This window comes from Lissotriton vulgaris, chromosome 7, assembly GCF_964263255.1.
Source record: "Lissotriton vulgaris chromosome 7, aLisVul1.2, whole genome shotgun sequence".
NCBI classification, from domain to species: Eukaryota; Metazoa; Chordata; class Amphibia; order Caudata; family Salamandridae; genus Lissotriton; species Lissotriton vulgaris.
The window spans coordinates 641,788,533-641,816,239 of NC_141695.1; the positions used below are offsets into that span (position 1 = coordinate 641,788,533).

General features: G+C 49.6%; 1 protein-coding gene across 2 annotated transcripts in view; it reads right to left on the reverse strand.

The window, feature by feature from the left end:
• Positions 1-9,330: 9,330 nt before the first annotated feature.
• LUC7L3 (LUC7 like 3 pre-mRNA splicing factor) overlaps positions 9,331-27,707 on the reverse strand; it is a 229,806-nt gene continuing 211,429 nt past the window's right edge. Inside the window, exons 10-11 of one of the 2 annotated variants that reach the window (XM_086930848.1) lie at positions 11,109-11,302; positions 9,331-9,822 (exon numbers count right to left, since the gene is read on the reverse strand). In XM_086930848.1, coding sequence (XP_086786974.1) covers positions 11,142-11,302 — 161 coding nt within the window. In that variant the 3' untranslated portion in view covers positions 9,331-9,822; positions 11,109-11,141. The remainder of the gene's footprint in view (positions 9,823-11,108; positions 11,303-27,707) is intronic. The other variant, XM_086930847.1, reaches the window with a different exon arrangement.

The following is a 27,707-nucleotide window of genomic DNA, read 5'->3' on the forward strand; positions in this document are numbered from 1 at the left end:
AGGCCCGAAGGTCCGCATGGATTTTATTCATCGTTTTGGCTGGCAGCTGGTAATACTCGTTTTGGAGCACATACAAAAACTTCGGGAGGATAATCATTTTGTAGATTGCCGCTCGGCCCAGTAGGGTGAGCGGGAGCTACCGCCACCTGTTCATCTCCGTTGTTGCACCGTCTACGATTCGGGCTATATTTTTGCTAAAGGAGAGTCCCCTGTCTAGAGTAATGAATATTCCCAGGTATTGAAAACCCTCCTTGGTATGTATTAGCTGCCCCGGTAGACATTCTCCCCGCTCCAGACCCTGCGGGTCATAGAGGACTGATTTGTGCCAATTAATGGTGAGGCCCGCCCTAGCACCAAAGCCATCCAGCTCCCTGAACAATTCCGGGATTGTAGTGTCCGGCTCGGTTACAAACAATAGCACGTCGTCGGCGTATAAGGATATTTTTTCCTGTGCAGAGTCGGAGTCTCCCCAAGAGAAGCCCCGAATCCCATGGTTTTGTCTGACCTTTATCGCTAGAATTTCTATAGTGAGTGTGAATAGAAGGGGAGATAGCGGGCAACCCTGGCGCGTGCCCCTGCCGATTTGGAATTCGCGGGACAACCTCCCGTTAACCCGAACTCGCGCCCTCGGAGCCGAGTATAGGAGCCCGACCCATTTCTGGAGCTTAGGGCCAAACCCAAATCTCTGCAGTGACGCCATTAGGAAAGGCCAGTGTACCGCGTCGAAGGCCTTCTCCGCGTCCAGGGAGAGGAACCAATGGGGCTCACTTCTCCCCTTAACCTCCTGCAGCCAATTATGTGTGCGGCGGAGGTTCAACTTGGTCGCCCTGTCTGGCAGGAACCCTGACTGATCCATATGTATGAGGTCCGTTATTACCAACCGCAGACGTTTAGCTAGAATAGTGGCCAAGATCTTTATCTCCATATTGAGGAGGGAAATGGGGCGGTAGGAGGCACATTCGTCTCTTGGCTTGCCCTCCTTGTAGATCAGGACGATAGTGGCCGAGGCGAGGTCCGGTGGTAGGCTCTCCGCCTGGTATGCCTCCAAGAAGAGGGTTTTTAAATGACGTTGCAATAGATCAGTAGCCCGTTTGAAAAACTCTGCCGGAAAGCCATTCGGCCCGGGGGTTTTCCCTGGCTTCAGTGAGGCTATGGCATCAGATATATCCTCTAGGGTCACCTCTGCCTCCAAAGCCGCGCTGGCCTCGGGGGACAGCATCGGTATCTCCGTGTCGCCTATGTAATGCTGCGCGTCCTCGCCCGTACCCAAGTCCCTGGCCCCATAGAAGCTCTCATAATAAGACGCAAAGGCGTCCGCTATGGCCTCGTCTGTGTGCACCTGTTTATCTTCCGCCAATGTGATCCGATCCACCCACCTCGCCGCCCTTTCTTTCCTTCCAAGCCAAGCCAGGAGTTTGCCGGACGTATCCCCCACGTCATACAATCGGTGGAGGGTTGCCAACGATTGAGTACGTGCCTCATCAGTGACCACCTCCCTGTAATTTCTTTGTGCATCTAACAGTTGTCTAAGTAATACGTCCTCCTTCCGTTGCTGGTATTCCGTCTCTAGGGCCAAAATAGACGTCTCCATACTAGCTACCTCAGCCTGCTGTGTTCGCCGCACCTCACCCAACCTGCTCTGTATACGATCCCTCAGGACCAGCTTCATCGCCTCCCAGAAGGTGATCCCTGAGTCAACCGTACCTTCATTTTCGGCCACGTAGACCCTGATGTCTGCTCTGATGCCCCGCAGTATTTCCGGTGTTTGGAGGTCCCATGACTCCAGGTGGCATTCTGCCCCCCCCCCCTTCCCCTCTGGCGCCCCAACTGAGCATACAGCGGAGAGTGGTCTGATAGTCCCCTCACTTTATATTCCGCTGTGTCACTCGAGGTAAGGTTCTGCCTGGACGTGAATATATAGTCTAGTCTTGAAAAAACCCTGTGTGCCCGAGTAGAAGGAGTAGGCCACTTGTGTAGGGTGGAGCCACCTCCAGACATCAGTGAGTCCTATAACATTCATCTGTCGTGCTAAGGCCGAACTTGTCCCCATTTTACGTGCTGTCCCTGACCGATCCTGCGCTTCGCACATAACATCGTTAAAATCTCCACCCACTATTTGTATAGTGTGAGAAGTTGACCTGATATGCAGTGCTCACTATTCTAGTGATCACTATGTATCAGTCGAAACAACCCTAATTGATGATTGGTTGTAAGTCAACCTGATAGACCAGCTATCCTAGTAGCATGGACAAGAGCAGTCTTTAGGCTAAACTCTAGAGGGCGTGTTAAGCCAGCTGTTATACCATCACATATACCCCTTGAACACCAAGTGAAAAGACACCACACAAGTTGTTATGAAAATAAAAGGATATTTATTTAGAACACAACAGCCCTGGACTCTTTATGAGGACAGGGCGCTAAGCACAATACAAAGATCTTAAAGAATTTCTGAAAGTCGCACAATTTACACAAATGCCCGAGGGGCACGGAAAACCATATACTACAAAAGTGGAATGCGAAATACTAGCAGGTAAGTAACTAGTCTCAAAGGCTTTAGGGTCGCTAGGACTGGACTACTGAACCTTCAGATTACGAGCAGGAGGCCTAGGGAGATCGGGTGCAGAGTGTGCACTCTCACGTGGGATGCGGGACAAAGTCTATGGATGCTAGATTTCGTAAAGTTAGTGTTATCGGACGAATCCGACTAGGTAGAGCTGAAACGAAAAAGGATCTGGACACTTAGATAGTTAAGCTATGCTGGAGCACCGAAATGCTCAGGTTACCTAGCCCAGGGGCTGCGGCTGCATAGGGCTGAAAAGACGTTGGGAATCCTCGTTGCAGTCTATGGAGCCTGAAAGAAGAAGTTGCTGGCAGGCGACCAGTGATGAAGTTCGAGGTGATCCAAGCCTGGATCGATGATGAAGGATACCTGTAAGCAGAGGGGACCAAGTTCTGAATCACTAGCCAGTGATTAGATGGGCACCAGGATGGCACTGGACGAAGTCACCTCGACCAGGTGAGTGGGCGACGCTGGGCTCTGCAGTCTCTTGGACCAGGAGGCGTTGTCGGCGACCAGGATGGAGGTGCGAGCTGTCCCACCAAGGTATCTGCTGTCGACATCGCTGGACCCAAGATTGGGGCAACAACTCTTGGTAAATGCAAGCCCACGCGTTGGACTAAAAATGGCGTCTGGAGTGGACCAGGAGGGTCCGGGGTGCTCCTCTGTTGGAGGGGAGCAAGGGCCAGTCTGGAGCAACCAGACCAGCGATGAAGATGTCGTCGTTCGTCGTCAAGAGGGCTACAAGCCAGCAGGCAAGTGGCCGGACAACGCGGTGAGCAGCAAAGAGCAGAAGGGCCCCACGCACGACTTTGGTGCTGGAGCTGCTCAGGGTCAGGGCTTCTCAAGCCCCAAAGCACTCACTCGAGGATCCCTCGGCGGTCGTGCTGGATAAGCGTAGTGCAGTTCTGAAGATAGCCGGTCCCTCGAGGTCTCGTCACACCCACGAATCGTAGCTGAGCTGATGATGTAGGTAGAAGTCAGAGGTGCCAGGGAAGCCGGGTCTCGTCGTGCTGGTCGGTCTGATTCCGGAGGAAGGACGTGCAGCAAACCGCAGGTTACTTAGTTGGTGCCTGCAGATGCAGGGTGACTACTCCTTAGTCGCAAGGGAGAAATCTTAGGAAGAAGTCTTGAGTTCCTTTCGTAGAAAGTAGTTTCAGGATTCAAAGATGATCTAATTTGGAAGGGTCCCCGCTCCCACCTTTATACTAAAGAAAGGGGCTGGTACGCGACTAGGTCCTGCCCATGGGTGGGACCAGGAAGGGGGTTGGTTACACCCCTCTCCCATGCCGGACTTTCCCCAGCTCAGGGGCTGGTGTGCCCCTGGAACTGGTTCTAGCCGGCCTATGCATAGTGAGCACCGGGGTGCCACTTGCAGTCACCTTCCTATTCAGCCCTGCCTACCCAGGATACACAAAACCCTGTCTGGGATGGTGCTAGCACCGCCCCTGACAGGAAACCCTTTGTCCGAGCTCTCCTCGCTGGAAGGACTCTCAGCAGCAGGAGGTCAGACTTGTGTCTGTGGTGGCAGCATCCATTTTGTGATGCTGAGGCTCGAGTTAACTTTAACCGGGGTTCACAGTTACATACATGTCGTGTCCCTCTAGAAGGGTAGAATGCTAACCCCGTCGCCATTGGCGAGGGGTTAGTATTCCAATTCGTATGACACCTTACTCGACATGTTTTGATAAAGCGATACCAGAGTTGGCATATAACCGCGAGGATTATAATGCACTTAAGAGTATATGGTATGCGTTATCATGGAACAGCTATTAGGACTTGGTTCCGCAAGCTGCAAACGGGCTCAGCTCATGCCAGAGCACCATCTCACAAGATTCCAAGCACTCTGCCTTCAGGATTGTTAAGGCCTGCCATAGGAGTGACTGATAGGAATCTATGTGTCCATTTTAGGGTTAGATATAGGTATACTATATCTAAAGCAAAGGGTGATTACACCACCTTGCCCCAGCTGTCGTGCAGCCAGTTGTGTCAGATTTAGATGGCCATCCAGGGGTGGCATAATACATGCTGCAGCCCCTGGTAGGCCCTGGGTACACCTACGCCCTGAGTTACAGGGTCTGATAAGGTGGCCCAGTACCAATGGGTAAATGCACCTAAGGTACACGTGTCAGTTTAGTGAGAGAACAGCTAGGCTGTGGGTCTGATTAGCAGGCCCACAGCCAGGGAAGTCGTAAATCAGTGAAGCAAAAAGCAAAAATCTGGGGTGATCATAGGATTGCAGACCCTACTCTCCTACATATAGTATCTGCTGTATCAATGAGTATGGAGGTGATCGCTTTGAGGGTGCGCGCCTGTAGCTTTGGGGGCGGGTATACCGAAATGATAGTGTACCTACGCCTCTTCCAGGTCCCTTGCACGCCTGCGTAGGTCCCCTGTGGGTCCAGCCAGGTACGGGTAATACTGAATGGTGCCGTTTTTTTTATGAGGATCGCCACACCCTGGAACCTGCTGTGTACCCCGCATGCGCTAGTACTACATGGCGGCCTCTCGCTATAAACGCGCACTTATTGCCTCTAAGGTGAGTCTCCTGTAAAAGGATGATATCTGGTGCTACTTTCTTGAGGTAGGAATTCACCAGGCCCCTCTTGATCTTCGACCCTAAGCCATTCATGTTCCACGTTAAGACGGTGACCCCTTTGTCACCCAATTGCGGGGTGTCTAGTGTACTTGCCATTGTGTAGTACGACACTTGTCCCAGGTGAGTCCCTGTGGTGGAAGTGTTACAAGGTGTGGTAAGGTGCGTTGCTGCTGCTCCTCAACTATCACCCCCACCCCCCCTTGACCCTCTTTGACCCCAACTCGAGGGATTTCGAAAACCTTCCCCCCCCAACCCCTCCCCACCTCCCTCCCCTTCCAGTCGCATCCCAACGTGGGACCAAACTATCCACGGGAGTAGGCCTGTCGCCCTCCCACACTTCCTTCCCATCACAAACCAAAGAACAGTATAAGAAACTCAAACAACATTGAAGGGCGTGTCAACTTGCGTGCTCCCATTGGTCGAGCTCTGAGCACCATCGTTCATGAGTGCGAGTCCTGTGTGTCCATAGGGGCCATCTGTCCAGACGAGTCCTGCTCCAAGTGTTGGATTTCTTTGACTAACGGGTGTACTGAATCTCTAACGCCATCTTCCTCCTCTCCTCCGGAGGCGCGGCCCTCCGACTCGTCTTCCTCATCCCCCTCTGAACGGATGCCATTCCGCAAGCAGCTAAACCTAGAGCCCGCCACAGAGTCGTTTCCAGGCGATGTTGATCTGCCTCCCCTCCTTTCACTTGTACCACGGGTCTGGTAAGGCGTTGCCTGCGTTTGTTTCCTTATCCTCCCAGTTTTCCGATGCTGCGGTTTCGGAAGCTCCCATCGCGACCTTTCCCGCAAAGATCTGTCCAGTGCTTCCCTTCCGGCCACCTCTCTGCTATTCAGGATAGGACGTTCCTCAAGCCATTGCCACGCATCCTCTGGGTGTGAGAAGAATATGGACTTGTCTTTGTAGAGCACCTTGAGCTTTGCGGGGAAAAGGAGCATGTACGTAATATTCAGGGTTCTCAATTTCGCCTTCACGGAATCAAATGAGCGGCGCTGTTTCGATACTTCCTGGCTGTAATCCGGGAAAATCATTATGGTTGTATTCTCCAAACGGATCTCTCCCAGCTTCCTGGCTTCTCGTAGGATTAAATCTCAGTCCGCATAGTTCAGGAATCTCGCTATGACTGGCCGCGGTCTTGCCCCCTCCGGTGGTTTGGCCAGGAGAGCCCTGTGTGCCCTCTCAATAATGAAGCACGTGGAGCACTGTGCAGTCGGAAAGGTAGTCTTCAGCCAGGCGTGGAGGAAGGAGGCCATGTTCTTCCCCTCAATTCCTTCCCTAAAGCCCACAAAGCAAAGGTTGTTGCGCCTCGATCTATTTTCCGCATCGTCCACCTTCCATTGCAACTGACGGTGCGAGGCCTGTAGCTCCGCCATGTCTTTCTTCAGGGCTGATATCGATGCATCATTTTCAGTGACTCTAGTTTCGGTTGCTGCCACCCTGTCCGTCAGGTTCCGAAAATCCTGTCGCAGCAGTGTTATCTCGAAGCCCACTTCTCCTATCTTCACCTCCAGGGCAGCCTGAGATTCTTGGATGTCACTCCTGGACGCCTGGATGGCCGCCAGCAACATCGCTGTTTCCGTCTGCGCTCCGGATATCACCGGCCGTTGCTCCGCGGCATGTCTTGGCGCCGCAAAGTTGTCCATGGGGCCCTGCTTAGTGGATTTAGGCACCAGGTCTCTTTTTCCTATGGCTGCCCGTGTCCTGGGAGGGGTCCCGCTGTGGGTTGCTTGCCACCAACGTCTGAAATGCCCAAGACGTGGGTGAGGCCAATCAGGGGGCAGCGGCAGTCCGTCCTGCCGCACCGTGAGCCGTAGTGTTGTGCAATCTGGTGTCCCTCGGAGTCTCCTCACAGCGGGACCCTTACCTCGTGCCTCCCCTCAAGAGCGTGATCTCTGTCCCGAGTCTCCACACCGTTTGAATCGAGGTAGATGCCCCTTCGTGGACTACGGTGACCACCTCTCTTAATCACGGCCGCCCAAGTCCTCCAAAATCCGTCCTTCCCGCTATTCCTGCGGGTGTCTCTTAGACCAAGGGCCCGTTTGCCAGTGTAGCGTTCCGATGGCGGGGGGCACAGGCGAGAGAGTGTGAGGCAGGTAGAGCCGGAGGGCGAAATCAAAGGCTCTCACCCAACGGCCTCCGCTGTTGCTGTGCGTCCCCCCGGGCTATCTCCAGTCGCCGCCGCCACACCAGTGTAGCTGCCCCGGGCAGCCGTGGGCATCTCAGACTTCTGCGCCTCGCTGTCTCCGCTGGTCGCCTCCTCCACCTGCGGGCCACACCACCGCTCCTCCGCTCTCAGCCTCCGCCGTCCCCCCGCCTCGCCTCAGTGTGGGGACGGCAGCGAACGGCCCCGGCCTCCCGTCACTGGGTATCGGTCGCGCCGACCGCCATCTTGGTAAAGGCGGCCGGTCTCCAGCACCACCTCCGATCCCCCTCCAGGCACCCCAGCCGCAGCCACACTGAACCGCTTGGCGGGGCTGCACGTAGCGGTGTCGCCGCTTGTGGATGTCTTCTCTTCAGGGCTGCGGGTGTCCCATAGACCAAGAGCCCAGTTGCCAGTGCAGTGCTCCGGTGGCAGGGGGGGGCAGGTGGGGAGGTGGCGAGGCGGGTAAAGCCGCAGGGCTAAATCAATGGTTCTCACCAGCCGGCCGCCGCCGCTGCAGTGCGCCCCCCCCGGGGCTACCTCGATCCGCCGCCGCCACACCAGTGTAGGTGCCCCAGGTGGCCGCGGACGTCCCAGACTCCTGCGCCTCGCGGTCTCCGCTGGTTGCTGCTTCCGCCCACAGGCAACACCACCGCTCCTCCGCTCCCAGCCACCGCCGTCCCCCCGCCTCGCCTCGATGCGGGGACGGCTGCAAACGGCCCCTGCTTCCCGTCATCGGGTATCGATCTTGCCGGCTGACATCTTGGTAAAGGCGGCCGGTCTCCGGCGTCACCTCCGATCCCCCTCCGGGCGCTCCAGTCGCGGTTACACCGTACCACTGGGCAGGTCTGGACGTTGCGGTGTCTCGGATTGCGGATTTCTGCTTTTTCAGGGCTGCGGATGTGCTCCTCGGCGCCTCCGCATCAGCCGGGCGTCGCGGCCGCCATCTTTAGCCCACAGTGTTCTCTGGACCCGGCTTAGTTTCTTTCTGTTTTCGGGCGGGCCCAGCGTGTTTCTGCCGTCCCGGTGCGCTCCCCAGCTGCTAGCAAGTCCCGGGCTCAGCTGGGTGATGTTTGTGCTTCCTGGGGTTGTATTTTCCGTCTGATTTCGATGCAGCTCGGCCGGAGCTCCGGCAAGGCATGTCCTAGCCGGCCATGCTGCTGGCCACGCCCCGCTTTGATTTACTTTATGATACATTTAAAAGTTTGTCTTTGTATTTGTGATTTTAAATTGATTTAAAATCACATTGACTAATGCACTTATGAATTGATTACTGATTTTCAACTTATTTGAATTTGTAATTTTACTAATCTCCTATTAAACCTTCATGGTTTGCAAATCTACCACTGTCATTTTTGTGGGGCCAAAAGTCCTTTACTGTATATAATTGTATTTGATTTGTTGGTTAATTTCTCAGTGTGACACTGAAAGCCCTTCTACTTGAATGCAGCTTGAACTTAAGTTTGCACAGGAATCTGCATGATGCAAATTTACTGCAACCGATCTAATTTCTCACTAAACCAATGGCAAGTTTTAGAAGTTTGAGTTACATAGCTCTACTTGTGTGAATAATACTTATTATTGGGCTGGCTGGCACCAGCTAAATAAAGTTGGCCATTCTGTGCTGAAACGGTTGGTTTTCATATGCTAGGTGGCCTCACCTCCAAGCTCTTACTCTTTAGTCGTGAACACGATGAGATGGGAGTCTTTCTTTTTGGTGCATGCTTCTTCCAGGCCTCATTTCCCAATCCTCCCTTCCCTTCCTTTAGTAGAAGTTGCCTGGGGACTTTCCCCCTCAGAACATCTACTTTTGGCTCCCTTATGGTTGAGACTTTATAAGGCCAACTCTTTCCAATCACCAAGTAGAACTTTAGGCAGTTTACTATCAGACAGACCAAAAGGTCTTATTCCAGAAATCTTCACTTACCTTTATCACCATTTACTGAATCACTAATTTGCCAACAAACTATAGAAACTGCAGGTCATAAAATGAAAATACATCTTATACAAAAATAAGAGTCAAGCAGCATGTTTATTTTACCACAATAAATTTATTTGATAAAAATGTTGAATATTGAACATCGGAATTACAGTGGAAAAGAGAACAGGTTTTTCCCTCTCATGGATGAAGTAGCTAACAGCCAACGAATACACATTAATTCATTTTATCTTGGTTTATACAATGTAATATCAAGTTATTCTTTTTAATACCCAATACTGAAAACTCGGCAACATATTGTGCAAACCACAGGTTTAGGAACTGCGCATATAGATTTAAATGTCTTGACAGAAACAGATGTAGGACCTCAATTTCTCTCTCTCAACAGCATTTACGCTAATTTAACACATTTCTCTGACCTGAGATATTAGACATTAGTGTTGAAATGCATTTTGTGAGGGAGAGAAAAAAAACACAGTGGACCTCATGTTTTTCTAAGCCACTATATATTTCTTTCACCTCATTTTAAGAAGATATTCAGCTGGGGTATTCTTGAGGATTTCTTTCCGCTTCACAGCTCCATTCTATGAGGCAAAATTTAAGGCAGAGACAAATTAGATAATGCACAAAAAAGGTTTGACATTCATATTACCATAATGAAACTAACTGTGCTACATATATGTCCCGGATATATTTGAATATATAAAAATAAGATAGAATGGCATTTCAATGGTATATCTTCAAAAGACTGACAAATCTCTAAAGAGATCATTAAACGACAAAAACTGTTTCTATGCCATTATCTCCATAAAAAGTTGCATCTGTAGTTAATAAGGCAGCGAGTGGGTAAATTGGTGAGAACTGCCATGTGAACATTTATAACTTTGCAGTTCCCACAAGAGAAATATATTTAGTTATTGTATTGGTAACGGCCCCAGCCATCTGTCCTACAATTGTTAATGTTTAGAAGGTATAATCCCTAAAAAGGCAAAGTGATCAGATGTGTTTTATAGGCTTGCATTTATAGGGGTGTTTAATGCATGAAACAAAAAAACAGTAATGCCAGCCTGTGCATCACCATCATGTACAGTTGAAAGAAAGTTGCATTCAGTTAACAAAATAAACAATTTTCACCAAGTAAACAAAATAATTTTCAATATATATATACATACAACAATCTTATATTACAAATAACATAATGCAAACATGGATGTCGGTAGAGAAAGGAGTACCTGGCATGAGTACCTGCTTAGTTTGACTGAATCCTTGATTTTTAATTTGCCTTTTCATGGGCTGCTCACAACACCAACGCTGTGTGAGGTATGGTAGACAGCTGCAATAATTCATAAGCCCTACACTTCCATCAATCCAATGCTACTGGCTCTCGAGTTATAGAACACACTGCATTAGAATTCAAGGCAATAAAAATACTAGAAACATCCTTGACAAAATCAATACTAACAGTTGAAATAAAGCAAAATAGCCCAGAATGTTACCCAGAAGCATTAATTGTTATGAAGTGGTCTCTATAATGCCAAAAGAAGACTATACATTCAAAACAGTTATCATTATGAGAGAAAAAATAGAATAGACGCTGCAGTTTGCATGTCTCAGGTGAGGTTGCATGTATCAGGTCACAATGAAAGCTAAATACATTTTTTAAAGAGGCACGCTAAGTGGGGTCAAGTCTGCTACAACAGAGCGGAGACAAAATGTACCTCAAAATGTTTTGCAGGACTACACTGTATTTCTTCATAGGATGCTTTAGTACGTTTTCTTGATCCGCTTACTTCCATCTTCATCCGTGCATACTTACACTGCACTGTCAACCAGTAACAAAAGCTCTAAACAATGAAAGAAATACACTTACCTCCATCTGATCTGAGGTCATATCAGATCAGTTTTAATTGGACTGAGTTTCACCTTCAGATTTAATGTCTTCACTGGTCCCATTGACCTCGTTGATAGTCCCACACTCCATTGGCTCGTTATTTGCAATTTCTCTCAATTTTTCTTCAGTGGACGGTTTTCGCTTTCTCTTCTTTTCGTCCGAATATCTCCTTTCTGCAATAAACAAAAGTACCACTGTTAGCCATCAATTTTAATTTGCTTTCATTTTTTATTGAAGAAGTCACTTCGTTCTCATTTTAACTGCCTCTTGTTTCTAATTCTGATAGTTTACAGTCCTTTCTGAATCCATTCTGGTATTTCCCTTAGTTCCCGAGTAACTGCCGTCTTTTTCTGAATGCCTCCACCTGTCTCATTGTTAGTGTTGCTTCCTCTCGGAATCAGTCTCTCATAGTATTCCGTATAATTTTGTAGTTTCAGATTCTCATTCAGTCAATTTTCTTCATATTGCTTCTCTCTCCTCCTTATTCTGAATCCCCCAGTCTCTTGTTCATCATAAATGCCTACCAGTCTGTTTCATTCGGGCAGGCTTCCTTTTCTTTTGATCCGATTTTCTTAATATCGAGCCAATTTTCCTGCTGTTTTTGATTGTGAATGCCTAGTCTTATTTTAAATCTGGCAGCCTCTACCATTCTTTCAGTACGTTTCAATAATAACCATCTCCATCATTCAAGCGTCCTTATTTTTTGGTTTCTAAATGCCTATCCTCCTTACCTTTCATTTTTACTCCTGATCTCTTACATTGCTCCTGAACACTCATTCTGAATGCATTAAGATGTTTCCACTTGGGCTTGCATGCAGTTACTCCCAATAGGACAGCAGTCTCTATTTCAAATTCAGGGGATAATTGCTTTAGTATTTGGATTACCTTCTATTCCTTTCCTCCAGTCTCTCATGCGGATTGCCTCCTATCTATGTAATTTGGTTGTTCTTAGTCTGATTATTTTCTCGTATATCATTCCAATAACTTTCAATAAGAATGCATTTTCGCTTCTTTTAAATTCCATTTGATAGTTTCAATGCAATTGCATTTTTCCCACTTTCTTAATGGTTACCAGTTTAGCATTCCAGTTTTTTTTGGCCTCTCGTGTTCTGAAGGCCTCTGTGTAAGACGCTTTTCCTTTAACCATTCAGAAGTAACTCCTGCCTCGACCTTTCACCGTGAACTCTGCGTCATGCAATCTCACTCCTATTGGGTCCTTTTTTAGGTCTCGGCCTGATCCAGCGCATTGCTGGTCTGGTCGAGACATTAAGTAGGTGCTTTGAAAAGTGCTAACAAAGCGGCGACCAGCTTGCTATTATGCGCACAAAAGCACGCGTGACGTGCACAGCTGCCATTTGCCACTCGCTAGTGTGCGTGCGCCGCCACTTTTCAGGGCCGCGCCAACCCCCCCTTCCCCTCACACGCACACAACTTACAGTATTAGGCCTCAGACAGCAGCTAGTTGTCCGTGGCTCCAGGAGCTGCTATGCACACACGCCCGACAGGGGCTGCCCAAGCAAACGGCTGCTGCTAGCCAAGACTAACGAGCTTGCCTCATGCACGCGGAAGAACGTCACACGGGTTCGAATATTCTGTGACAATCCCCGCCTCCTTTGCTACTGTCAGCTCCCTGCCAGTGATACAGTTGAGGGACAAGGGTTGTGAGTCTTTTAGCCGCAGTGACGCCCATTTGAATCGGACTCCAACCACCGCAACTATTCATGCAGGGCTCGAGTCGGGGTACCACGCAGTGGGATGGCGTCCCCCCACTCATTTTCCAGGGGGGACGCCATCCCTCCTGCTTTCTTATTAAAACCCCGTCCCCCCCTGCGCTGGTCTGCTCCTTCAAAACGCGATTAAGCACACACCAACCAAAGCACACATTTCCGGGTGAAGCTTGCTGATCACTACGCTCTGTTAACTACGCCTATCGCAGCTCACGCAACCCGTCCCACCCCTTCTTAACCTTGTGGGGAGTCTGACTCTGACCTACCAGTGGAACAGAGACGTCTGCGACCAATCAGTGGTCATAGCAGACGTCACTCGGTGGGTGTTTTTGCACCTCAGCAGTCCCGCTCTCGGCGCATGCCCTTTATTTTTCGGGCTTTTCTTGCTCTGGCTCCTTTCCCTTTTGACCGGATCCAGATATCAACTCGGTTCTTAGTCCCTGCATGGCCTCGCCTGCTGCCTGACCTGCTGGAGACTTCCCTTCCTGCATCTATCGTCACCTAGGAAACCATTTTTGGCTTGGCGACCGTTTCACTTTTAAGGTAAGTTTTTGTGCCTTTCTGCCCGCTGTTTCCCCCATTTTTCCCTTGTTTTTGTGCCTTTCTGCCCGCAGTTTCCCCTGTTTTTCCCCTGTTTTTGTGCCTTTCTACCCTCTGTTCGACTCGTTTTCCCTTGTTTTTGTGCCTTTATGCTCGCTTTTTCCCCCGTTGTCTCCTTCAGTGCTGTGACCAGAGAGGAAACTAGGGTGAAAGATACAGATAAGACCGTTTCCTTCTAAATAGTCCTTAAGCTCGGAGGCGACACAGTTTCAGGTGATTTTCATAAGAGAGATCTTCACGATCGTTAGGGAATTTATTGCCCCACGGTCGAATGTGACCCAGACTGCCCCCACTGAGACGTGGGCATCGGATCTTGCATGCTTTTTCACCACAAAGATTAAGCTTATTCAGGACTCCTTTCCACCACGGCCGGCCGTTGCCTCCCCTTGCTTGGAGGTTGGTCCAGGGCCTTTGGTTCCCTTAGGGCCAGTCCTGTCAGACTTTCCGCCTATTTCAATTGCTTCGTCACTGACACTTTTGGCCAATCTTGAATCTGGATCGCCGCTTGACCCATGTCCGGCCAAATTTTTGGCGAAGATGGCGGTAGTGGTAAATCCGTTGGTCAATCCCCTCTTGAATCTTTCTTTGAGCCAGGGTGTGGTCCCTTCGGCTTGGAAACAGGCTATGGTCATTCCCCTTATCAAGAAGCCTGGTCTGGACCCAGAGGTCTTGGCCAATTACAGACCTATTTCTCTCCTCCCTGCATTGGCTAAGACCCTGGAGAAGCACGTGCATAATGTGCTTTCTAATTTTCTGGAATCATACGATCTGCTTCATTCCACTCAATCGGGCTTTCGTCCTAATCTCAGCACTGAGACGGCGCTACTGGAGGTGTCTGAGGCCATCAAGGAGACGCTGGACTCGGGTGGCAGAGCCATGCTGATCATGCTTGACTTGTCGGCGGCCTTCGACACCGTCCCCCATGAGGATCTGCTCATCAGACCTCATGAGATCGGTCTGAGGGGGACGGTGCTCAGCTGGTTTACATCTTTTCTGGCCGGCCGCCGACAAACGGTCTGGGCCTCCTCTTGCTCTGCTGAGATGCGCCATTGGGAGTCGGAGTCCCGCAGGGCTCGGTACTGAGCCCGACTCTTTTTAACATCTTTATGAGCCCTCTGGCGGCTCTGGCAGAGTCCTTCGGGGCCCAGATCGTATCCTACGCAGATGACACCCAGCTGCTCTTTACCTGTCGGAAAGGTGAGGATTTTGATGGAGAGAGTATCCGTGAGTGCCTTTGGGCTGTTTTTAATTGGCTCCAACTGAACAGCCTCAAGTGCAACTCAGATAAATCGGAGGTGCTCTTCTTCGGTTGTCAATCCGATCCGGACTGGCAGGTATGGTGGCCTGCCGACATGTCTCCTCCGGGGTGGTCGTCTCAGTCAGCTAAGAATTTGGGGATCAAAATTGACAATGGCCTGACTTTAAGATCTCAGATCCTTGCCCTCACTGGCACCTGCTTTGGTCTTCTCCGTATGCTTCGGAAGTTTTTCCCTTTGCTTTCTGAGGACCACAGGAGGACTACGGTACAGGCCTTGATCGGTTCAAGACTGGACTATTCCAACGTCCTATATGTTGGCCTGCCGGAATACCTCCTGCAACGGATGCAGGTGGTCCAGAATGCGGCAGCGCGTGCCATTTTTGGCCTGAATAGGCGAGTCAGAGTCTCTGGCCTGCTGCAGTCGCTTCATTGGCTGCCTATCCGACAGCGGATAGTTTTCAAAGGCTTAACTCTTGCACACAAGGCCTTTTATGCCACAGGGGCTAAATATCTTCAGAAGAGGCTCGTCTCCTATCGTCCTTCCCGTTCTTTGAGGTCAGAGTCGCTGTTCCTCGCCATCATTCCTCGTGTGAGGAAGGCACGTATGGGAGGTCGTTCCTTTATGCTCAGGGCCCCACAGCTTTGGAACTCCCTGCCCCTGGCATTTCGTAGCACCTCAAATCTGTTGGCTTTCAGGAAGGGCCTGAAAACTTGGCATTTTGCTTCCTAGATCACCGTATTCTGCTGACCCTGTTTCTTTTATTCTGTGTGTTGTGTTTGTCTTTTTCAGGTTGTCAATAAAGCGCCGGGACACTCTTGAGTAGCCGAGCGCTATAAAAGACACAAAATAACATAACATAACAAGACACGGCAAGCCTGTGATAGGACGGGAATTTGAAAGGCAGTTTTAATAACCCTTCTCTAGAAAAGCAGAGACCGTCTGTGAGGTACTCTTCTGTAAAGCGGAACCCTCTGCCTGCGAGTCACCCCCCTCTATACAGAAAAAGACTCTGCCAGGCACCCATCTTCTAGAGCACGGGTCCTTCTTATTGCATGGCACCGACCTCTATTTAGGATGAGACCTCAGCCACAATCCCTTTTTCTTTAGCCAGGAACCCTTTCCCTGCCAGGCACCCACCCCTACATAGTAAGAGACACACTGCTAGACACCCTTTTCTGGCTGGAGCCAAGGGCCCTCTGACAGCCAGAAACCCACCTCTATTTTGGAAGGGACCCTCCGTCAGACACACGTTTTAAGCCAGGGACCCTTTGCCTGCCAGGCACCCACCCCTACGAAGACAGAGAAACTCTTCCAGGCACCTCTTTTTCTGAAGGCAGGACCCGCCAGGTGAATGGTGCTTCTCCTGTTAGTGCAGAGTACTAGACAGGCAGTCTGTGTGTTCTGGGACGAGTTGTCTGGGTAGCACAGGGAGATGTGTCAAGCTTGGCATTTGCTCTCAGCATACGAGAGGCATAAAGAGCCCATGTACCCCCACCTCCTCGCCAACATCCTAATAAACGTTAAATATCTCGGAGAAACATCCCGGCTATCTATCCACCTTTTAGGATTTTGCAAACGGTCAGACATGAGAGTTAATAGGACGTTATATAAATTTGGCAGTATGGTATATAATATCGTCAGTATCCATTTTAATATGCTTTGCTGTCTGTTACTTCAACTATCAGTCATGGATCATTCAGGCAGCTCTAGGACACATGTTAAAGTGTTTTCTGTTTATATTTTAAATATGTACTGATTAGAGGAAAAACAGATTTAGGTGATTTTTCCTAGCTTTTTTTGTACCAACCAAGACATTAAAATATTGGTCACACCAGTAAAAATCAGTCAGAGGGTAACTCGAGTTACAATTGTCGCGCTACAAACCACAATTAACACTTACATTTCTATGCTGTTGTTTAACCACCTAAGGGCTGTTAATTCCCCCAAACAGGGACCTTAAGTCACAGGCTTAAGTATTGAGCAGCTTCAATTTTTAAATCTTGCAATATGTGCAAATGATAGATCTGCCTCACATGTGATGTCACCTCCTGTTGTGATGTCACTTCCTGCCGTTATGCCACTTCCTTTTGTGATGTCACTTCCTGCCCACCTAAATTTTTTAGGACTTGAGCCCTGTATACATGTAACACATATACAAATACAATTATTATATTTAAATTTGAAAAGTGTATTGGCTATACTTGCGAACAACTGAACACTTTAATCCAACTTTTTTCTTTTTTTTAAATCGTTGCAGTTTGTTGAGAACTGCTTGAAATCCAGGATAAATCTAGGAAACTGCTGCCTAGTTCAGGGGAACAAAAGGTGTTCTGTTATGTTATGCGTTTTTATTTGGCGCACAGATGCTCCAGCTAAGGAGCGTCCTGGCGCCTGACAAGGCAGCTGCACAACACAACTAAACAATAAACAAACAGTGTAAACAGACTAAGGGAATAAAAAGGTTTTCACCGCACGGCGAAAGGAAAACAGATCACTCATAGCGCGGATCACCGGGGGCAGGGAGTTCCACAGGACCGCCGCGCGCACTCGGAACGAACGTCCTCCTGCCCTACTCCGCTTAAAGCGCGGCACAACAGCCAGTTCTAGGTCCGCAGATCTTAAGGGTCGAGCTGGGGTGTAATGGGCTAGAAGGGCCATAAGAATCGTTGCTGGGGACCCCTTCAGAATTTTATAGGCGACACAGAGGACCTTAAACTGGATCCGCTGGGCCACCGGGAGCCAATGCAGAGACCGCAGGGTACTGGAGGTAGGACAGAATCTTGGGAGGCCTACCACCGCTCTTGCTGCGGCGTTCTGGATCCGTTGTAAACGCCCGATCTCTGCCTGATTCAAACCAGCCAGTAAGGAACTCGCATAATCCAGCCTGGAGATGACAGTGGCTTGGATCATGTGTTGCCTGGTGGGGGCATCGAAGAACTTAAGCACTGGACGGAGCCCGCGCAGGATGCCAAAGCAACAGGCCGCCGTGCGTTTGGTGTGACACACAAACGTCAGGGAAGGGTCCAGCCAGACCCCGAGGTTCTTGAGCTCGGCAACTGGGATGGGAGCGGGACCCAGCTCCCCTGGCCACCATCTCTCTCCCCAAAGATCCGGCTGTCTGCCAAAGACCATGACCTCGGTCTTACTAGCGTTCAGCTGGAGACAGTTGGACGTCATCCAGCTGGCGACCGCCCTCAGTCCTTGTTGAAACCTGGGGGCATCGACTTCGGCATCCCTGCTGATCGTGACCGCTAGCTGGGTGTCATCGGCGTATGACACCATCGTCATACCCCATTGCCTGACAACCTCAGTAAAGATTGAACAACGTAGGGCTCAGCGAGGAGCCTTGGGGGACCCCCAGGTTCAACGGATGGAATTTGGACTGGTAAGGTGGGACGGTCACGCTAAAGGCCCGGTTGGCTAAAAACGACCGGAACCACTGGAGAGCGATACCGGTTACACCAGCCTCCTCTAGGCGCCGCAAAAGGATCGGGTGCGAGACAGTATCGAAGGCAGCGCTCAGATCTAATAGCACAAGCGCTGCCGTATGTCCCGCGTCAAGCACGGAGCGAAGGTGCTCCACCATGTAAAGCAGAGCCGTCTCCGTGCTATGACCAGCCCTAAACCCATTCTGCGTTGCATCGAGGATATCTGCGCGGCGGAGATGTTCCGAGAGGACTGCATTTACATGCGCCTCCGTAACCTTAGCCGGCCACGGCAGGAGTGAGATCGGCCGATAGCTCTCAGGCTTGCTGCCGTCCAGGCTGGGTTTCTTCAGGATGGGACGAACCATGGCTCGCTTCCACTTCAGTGGAACATTACCAGATGTCAATGACGAGTTGATCAGAGAACATAGCGGTGAGATATCATGTACCGCTAAGTCTTTGAACGAGTCTGGGCAAAGTGGATCCTCTGGGGACCCAGACTTCACTTGACGGGCCAATGTGTCTAGACTATCAGATGTTAAGACCGGAAAGGAATGCAATCCCTCAGATGATAGCGGCTTAACAGGTGGATTAGCCGAGGGAGTTGCCAAAGGAAAGGCCCGATAAATGGCATTCACCTTTTCCAGAAAGAACTCTGCCAATTTTTCACAGTGCTCAACAGAGCTCTGGTACGTCGTTGTTACCTTTTTGGCAGTAAGGTCTTTCAATACCTTAAAAATAGCCTTAGACGGGTTCGAGCTAGTCCTGAATTGTGCAGCATAAAAGGCGGCACGAGTTCTGCATACCGCCCGGTGATACAATTTCACAGTAGACAGGTAGAGAACTTTTTTCGTGCTGTTGTAAGATTTACGCCAGGCCCGCTCTGCCCGCCTACAGGAGACCTTCAATGCACGCAGCGAGTCATCGTACCAGGGGCTTGCTTTGCCGGTCCCAGTTTCACAGCGTACCAAGGGGATAAGAGTGTCCAAAGCCCTGGATACCCAATTACAAAACCTGTCATAGACCTGGTCAGTCGACCCAGTGATGTCAAATGGGTCGGCCAATAGGAGGTGGAAAAACCCATCCAGCTTAAGTTTATTCCAGCGTCGTCTTGGAATAGAACACACCACTGGCTTGGGTTGAATAGCCGGAGTAGGGCAATGGATCTGTATCAAGTAATGATCAGTCCATGCTAGAGGTGTGTAGCTGGTAATGCAGGCTTCCGTAAGATTAGTAAAAAACGGATCAAGGGTATGACCCCCTGAATGGGTGGGCTGTGCCACCAGCTGAGTCAGCTGGAGCGCCTCAAGATCTGCCACAAAACTGGACACCGTGGGGCTGGTTAAGTTGTCAAAATGCAGATTTAAATCTCCAATGATGGAAAAATTGGAGCACCCCGTAGCCAGTTCACTGATGGCGTCAGGTAGCGCCGCTCTAAAAGCCACTTCACCCCCCGGGGGCCGATAAATCAATAGCCCCGACAGGGTGAAGTTAGGTGTAATAGCTACCTTAAACATTGCGCTTTCGCAGCCCGCCTCTTGAGACTCGGTTTAGAGTGAATACCGAGTATTCCGGCGGGAAGGCCAGATTGACAGCGGCGGTATCGGCATCCTGCAGCCAGGTCTCCGTCAAGCAGAATAGATCAGGCAAATCCTCATCTAGCAGGTCGAGAATATCTAGATGATGCCTGACAAGCGACCTGGCATTAAGATTCCATATGCTGATAAAAGGCTGTGGGCTGATGGCCGCACGAGTGGCCTCCCTGCAGTTCCTACTTACGGGGGCAGGCAGTGTAAAACATCCGCATCCACACGAAAAAGGGCCGCATAAGGGATCCACACGAGGCGCAGTACAAGTCACCCAGGACCGGTTGATGGCATCCAGACTGTCTCTGGTGTAACACCGCATGATGAACAGGAGTACGGCCAGGAGAGGGGTCAGAGTCCAGCCACGTCCAGCACGCCCTGCCGCGGACGGGCGCAGACGGGCAGGACTCTGGCACGACTCCGGCCACGCGAGGGCGCGCCCGCTCCGCGATCCCGCTACGGAAGGGAGGAGCATTAAGTAGGCGTCCCCTCGCTGACTCATGCGCAGTCAAGCGCTGGCGGAAGGAAGCTACTCTGCCCCTCTCAACGATGGCGCCCACCCCAGGAACCAAGCCCGCCAAGCGGCGGTGGGGGACACAATTTACTGTGCGGGTAAGAGGGAATTTTACAAAGCCCAACTGTCTACTAATTGCTAACGCGCAGCACAAATTAAACACACAAAATGCAGTTTAAAAGCGGTCAACACGCAACGCGCTCCTGTAACAAAGCGCTCCGCTACCTTGTCTGCTGGAAAACGCCAAGGACTCGCCTTAAGTAGGCGTCCCCTCGCTGACTCATGCGCAGTCAAGCGCTGGCGGAAGGAAGCTGCTCTGCCCCTCTCAACGATGGCGCCCACCCCAGGAACCAAGCCCGCCAAGCGGCGGTGGGGGACACAATTTACTGTGCGGGTAAGAGGGAATTTTAAAAAGCCCAACTGTCTACTAATTGCTAACGCGCAGCACAAATTAAACACACAAAATGCAGTTTAAAAGCGGTCAACACGCAACGCGCTCCTGTAACAAAGCGCTCCGCTACCTTGTCTGCTGGAAAACGCCAAGGACTCGCCTTAAGTAGGCGTCCCCTCGCTGACTCATGCACAGTCAAGCGCTGGCGGAAGGAAGCTGCTCTGCCCCTCTCAACGATGGCGCCCACCCCAGGAACCAAGCCCGCCAAGCGGCGGTGGGGGACACAATTTACTGTACTTTCTCGAAAATTAACTTATAAAGTGGTGGTGGAGCTGCACTGGAAGTGAAAGGGAGATCTGAAAAAGATCCTGCTAGCCCCATGTTGGACCGAGCAAGCCCAGAAGGTGCTTGCAAGAGAGCGCTGATAGTGGTGCCACGCTCATTTGTAATTACAGACTAGCACTGAGCAGAATAAAAGCGTCTCTCACCTCTAGTTTACTGCATCTTTATTGCTCCAAATTTCAACATCGCTCTCTATTACTTTTCCATGCTCCGGCTTTGTTAATTGTGCTACTGTCACATGCCGTTTAATTTATGCTCCGCTCATCTTATCTGCCTCTGTATCCCCCTGTAGTCATTCATTATCGCATTTCTGCTATTTCTGGGGAAGAACATTCTGGAATAAGTCCCGGCCTCGCCCTCCGTTGCCATAGGCCCGGGTACGCCTTCCCCTCCGGGGCATTGCCTCATTCAAATTCCTAATTTTCTGACCGTTCCAAAACGTGTTTCATCTGACGTGATTGGCAGCGTAGTTAAACATTTTCTTTTCATGGCTTCGCCTTTGAACTACGTGAATATATTCTCTGACTCCCCCCTCTCCCATCTAGGCGTCCCAGGGTGGATCCTTGGAAGCTCAGTCATCGGCCTGGGTGGACAGCAAAAATAAATCATTCGTTCATGTATGTACGTTTAACCATCTACTGTAAATCTTTACTGCTGTTCTCTTCCCAGAGGCCTTCTGGTAATGGCTACAATAAAAGTCTAATAAAATAATATGAAAGAAATTCTATTATCCCTCCATTCTGGAATATTCAAATAGGCAGGTAGAGTGATATTCACTGTAAAATGATTGAATATTACATGCACTAACCAAAATAATGGCTGTCACTTTGGAAAAAATAGTATTGGCATTCCAGGTCCCAGCATTCTATAAAGCGTGTTGATGCTGAAAGCTGCATTCGGATCACCAAGGACTGCATTCAGCTCTGTGCAGAGCTTAGAAGCAGAGCGCTTTCCATGACATACCGGCTGAATAGAGAGGCAGCTCTGCTTCAGCGATTCTCAGGTCAGTCAACAAGTAAAAAGAACGCGATCTTCTAGGCTTCGGCCACTCCACAGGCCTCACAGGAGCAGGCGACTTCGGATGCTCCACAGGCCTCACAGGAGCAGGTGACTGCGGCCTGACCGGGGGCCTCGGCTGAGGAGTTCCCTTAGGCGGTGTCGGGTACCCCAGCAGTGAAGCCATTCTTGGCGGAGCCACCGGCGGTCCAGAAGGAGGAAGCAGAGGATGAAAGTGAGGAGGGGGAAGCGGAGGCGGAGTGGGATTCCGCGGTGGAGGATCCTTGGGTAACGGAGGAGGAGGGGAAGGTGTCCTCGGCTTAGGAGGTGTATATACCTCGAAGTACACAGAGCCCTGTGACTCCCTTTTCTTAGGCGGAGGCGATGGAGAGGCAGAGCCTATCAGCGCCCGCCGGCGCGTCCTAGCGGACCCAGAGAAACTCCTGGCGCCAGAACTCCTTCTGCGTCTCTTTGGCGTCGAAGAACGCCACCTCGACGGCGACCGTCGTTCTCTCGACGTCGTACGCTGCCTCCTCGACGGCGAACGCCTCCTCGACGACGAACGCCTCCTCAACGGCGAACGCCTGCGATACCTCGACGTCAAGGATCCCCTCGACGACGACCTACTCATTTTCGCCAGCGGCGAGCGGCGGTGTCGCCTCGACGGCGAGCGCCGACGCCGGGCCTTTTGACGTTGATGACACGACCACGACGATGAAGATATAGTCACCGGTGGTCTCGACAGCGGTTTAGTCAGATCCCTTGACGCAGAACGTCGGCGTCGTCTCGACCCAGAGCCCTGGGGAGACGGGGAACAGACTACTGTCATCCCTCTCGACGCCGTTGTCGGTGCTATTGACGCCGGCGGAGAACATGGACGTTTGGTGGACTTCTTACCCCTGGAGAGCCCTCCAGAGGCCTCAGCATGAGCAGATGAAGTATGCCCAGACCCACCTTGTGCCTTCAGTTTCCTGTCTTCCAGGCCTTGAAGCCTGATCTTCATCCTATCCCTCAGGGTCCTGTTGGTGAAGGACTGGCAAATGTCACACTCCTCTGGGACATGAGATGAGGGAAGGCAGATGATGCACACCTCGTGTGGGTCAGACTTGGCCTTCTTCCTCGAGCACTTTGGGCATTTGTCAAACAAAGCAAGCATGACAAATAAAAGAGTGCTCAAAGACACAGACACGAAAGAAAGCACAAAAGTACTTCAAATGAAAGCACTCAAACACTAGAAAAGTGATAAAATCACCAAATAAACCCTTGTAAGGAAGAGCTCAATGCTTCAGGGTCCTGCTTACAGGAGCCGGAAAAAAGAACTGAAAGTAAAAGGGACCTGCTGTGCATTCTGGAATACTGAGAGAGTTCTGGAAGGTTCTCTTAAAGTCACAGTATCCTGTTGTGAGCCACATAATGGCAGCCTATGGGGCTTGTCTGTCCACTACTTTCTCTATCATTCCAGAGGCTTTTGGCTGGTAGAGGAAGGTTTTCTCTGGGGAAAACACTGGACAGGCTATGCTGTTTGTGAGTTTTTTTTGGTGGAATTTCTAGTTGAAGTGCTGGACAGTGCAGCCTATGGATATAGGCTGCATTATCTGTCTTTAAATGTAAGTGTTGGTGCAGGTTGCATTTTTCTTGACAACTTAAGAGATTATTTTTGATTGCTCCGGGCTCCGGGGTCCACGCACATGAGCAGGACTATTCACTAGATTATGACTATACACAGAGAACCCCTACTACAGAAATTCTGTTCCTATTATCAAAAGATGTATTTGGATTACATGATTTCAAGGAAAACCGGGAGGTGTGCAAACAAGACAGAGTCATTCAATTGCAGAGAATCAGAGCGCATGGTTAGGACGAACTATAGCGAAAGAAGAGGAAGATTGAGACATTAAAAAGGGGAAGCTCTCACGTGCCACACATGTTGCCCAGAACGTTATGAAGCAGACATTACAGTGAATCTGAATTTGCGATAAAACCCTCCATTCTGTTCCTTATACTACCCACAGCCTTACTAAAGGCAGATGCATGGATCTACATCAGGGATCTCATATCTTTTCTGAAAAATTCCTCTCATGACTCAAACCAGTTAGGGTTTAGTAGGAGCCAGCAAAATCTAGTAAAATTTGGCAGAAAGTCCAATCTTAATCAAACAAAAATTAAATAAGGGCTGTGGGTTTCTCGTGGATACACAAAAACATCCTATGGCCGTGAGGGAGAAGGTGATGTGGCCAAATTTGTGAAGAGGGTTATGGCAAGCTACAGAGGTCTATTAGTTACAATATGTTTGACCGGCTTTGCTTAAAGTACAGTGTAACCGCACAGGGTACTTCCTAAACCCGTCATTCTTTGAAGTACGGACAGAACCACTTGCAGGTAGAATTAAAACATATAAATCTTACATTTGTGACAAAGTTATTCATGTATTCAGAAAATTTATTTTTCATGCTATGGATAAACGTCAATCTTCAACAAGAGGCATTTGGCACTGATGGTGGGCATCAGGATTCAAGGTTAGCAGTTCTATAGTTTTAATTGTACAAATGAAGCGAAGTAGAGTCTGTGGGCAACATCACTTTTCAGACTGCAAATATCTGGGTATTAGGTTACCCTCCAGGATATTAAAAAAGTTAATGAGCCAAAGCCAAAAGAGAATGTTAATGGGGATTTGGCGAATGATGAGGAATGTACATCACCAAGCTAGATGCCCCACGTGAACATTAATTACCTGTAACAATTGGTTTGCAGCTGGTTGTCCTTTGGAATACATACTGTACTATCCAGGGTTAACTGCAGATATTGCAAGTTGTTTTTCTTCGAAGAAGAGGTTTCAACGTGACTGGATACCTCCCTCGAAACTTCTGTACTAGAAAATACAATCCCCTCACCACCCCCGAAACACATTCACCGGGACATAAACCCCACCTTAGCTTGTGGTTTCCCATACAGGGAAGTGTGAGTAGGGCCAGAGATGCAAAACTGTAAAGTTTATTACTAGTAGCTGACAATGTATTAAGTAAAGCAGAAATTGTCAAACTTCCTACAGTGAGATTGCATCAGGGAGGCAGGAGGGCACATCTGAGTCCTCTGCATTACAAGTTCCAAACTGTTAGTTACAGGCAAGTAACTTTTTCCGTTTACAACATCCGGTATCGGATAACGTATAGTTCACCTGTTAGTGTAGTTTTGTAGTGCAAAGAAGTTTCTGGATACACATACTGTGCATTATTCTGCCATTAAGTGGTGGGCCAAAAAATTGTCTCTAAAGTAAAATTTACTTGCCTTCGGTAATGATGCATCTGTAATAGACATAGGTTAGCTATAGATTCCTTACCTTAGAATTACCCCCTGGCATCAGGTTGGATCCGGCACATTTTTTCTTATCAGTACCCCTGTGTGTAGGTCAACTCCGCGTCAGTCGTGGTCGCCGGGAAGATGTTGCGGTGTCAATTTAGACGCCGCTCCTGCGCGCCGTCAGTTCTTTCTTTTTCTGCGCCAGCCCAACGCAGATCCAGAGAGAGCTACTGCTTTTGTCACTTTTTGACAAAACATTTCAGTGTTTCGGCAGCCTCTTTTTAGAGTGCTCTGACTGCGTGGCCATGAATCCTAAGTCTTTACGGGAGTGGTCCCAAAAGCTCTTGGAGACATGGCGGTCGACTCCACGTCACTCTTCGTCTCGTTCAAGGGGAAGATCTCGAGGCTGGTCTCAGAGCCCCCACACCTCTTCGCACTCTAAGTCCTTGAGGTCTTTGGGTAAGTTGAAGCCCAAGAAGAGGGTTAAGAAGCACCAGGGTAATTCTAAGGTAAGGAATCTATACCTAACTGTCTCTTTCAGAAAACATTTTTCTTTCTCTCTTTAATTTTTGTTGTTGATGGGCATCAACGGACCTGCATTTGGTCCCCCCTTGTGACGTTGTCATGCTTCCTCCGGAAGCTCCCACCTTTGGTCGCCATCTTCAGATAATTTTTTCCTTAATACTGGAACCATTAGCTTGCATTATCAGGCAAAGGCACCGGGAAGCTGCATTACGCTTATACACAGGCCCGTTAGCATCTCACTATATGCAGATGATATGCTGCTCTTTGTCCGTGAACCGCAGATATATCTAGCGCCTATATTGTGGGAGTATATCAGATTCGTGTACTTCTCAGGGATTAATATCAACTGGAGCAAGTCACTGGTGGTCCCATTGACAATGTACAGAGACTTACGCTCTGGACTTCCCCATTGTGTGGTCATCTGACCCTGTCAAGTATTTAGGGGTGTGGGTATATCGGAATCCAGATACAGTCATACAGAAGAATTACAGCGTTGCAGGCGACAAACTTGAGCAGCAAGTAGACCGCTGGTCAAGGATGCCATTGTCCCTGGCGGACTGCATTGCCTTGATAAAGATGGTTATCTTGCCTCGTTTTTTGTACCTGTTCAGTATCATACTGATACAACTGACAAAACTATACGCTCGCTGCTGTTGAGACTGATATGGGGAAGAAAAGAAGCTTGGGTGAGCCTAAATGTCCTGGCAATGGACTATGACAAAGGCGGATTTAGCCTGCCTGACATGTATTTATACTATCTCTGTGCGCAATCCGCCTATTACTGGCGCAGACACCACGACTTTATACCGCATGTTGCGGTAGAAGACTGGGATGCGCACCTGATCCCACTCAAATGTATATTATCACACACTTAGAGGCACTCCAAAGCAAGAAATTACACACTGGATACCACCATTGCAGCCTGACAGGATATCGGCCGTCTAACCGCAAATCTCCCGCTGTATACACAATCACTCCCGCGGGCACATCATGCTGCACTGCCAGTGACGTAAGAGGCGGGCGCCATGTTCACTATGGCATGGGCAGGTGTAGACACTATGCAGGATCTGTTCCCTAACGGCAGTTTCATCATGGATGAAGAAATGGGATATGACCAAAACAGCTTGCTGCTTTTTCTATTAATTTTATTTTTTGAAAATCTGTTTATTAGCATAGTGATCAGAGCAAAAACACAGTCATTATCGCATCAATGAATCAGAATGGAACATGTTCCCGCTTACACAGTAGTAATAGTTACATAGTACATTGTGATTTTGTTCTTTTTCCTCCCTGAATGAGTGTAACAAACCCATAAGAACCAAGATAAACCCTCCCTCCACACTTAAGAATCCCTCCCGACACTCCTACTGTTGGCGCATAAATATCAGATTGTACATTGGCTACACCCATGTTACAGTTTACCCCGGCAGTGTCTATCCACACAGTCAGTCAGGGGCAGAATCATGAACAGCACGGGATCTCCCGTACTATCGTCTAGTGCACCACATTTTGAAACGGTACATGGAATCTCAAGAATAGCAGGACGCATTTAATGCATGTGCAACGAATCATTAGAATCCCCATCGTCCCCTGTTTCAAACATTCCCAGTATGGCAAACCAGTCCAGTGAAATCGGTGTTTTCCTAAGGCCTCTACGTTCCTCTCGGTGCAGTGCTTCACCCTCCGCCCTGCCCCAACGTGTCACTTCCGCTTTCCATAAATCAGGATCAGGTGGCCTTGGTGATTTCCACCTCATCGTGATTGCTCGTTTCGCTAGCAATAGGGCCATGTCAGTAAAACGTGTTGCCACGCTCCTTGTACGTGCCGTTGGTCCCAGCCCCAGGAGTGCATATTCTAGTGTGAGTGTTTGTGGCAAGGAGCCTGCTCCTTTGAGCAGGTCATTAATAGTGGTCCAA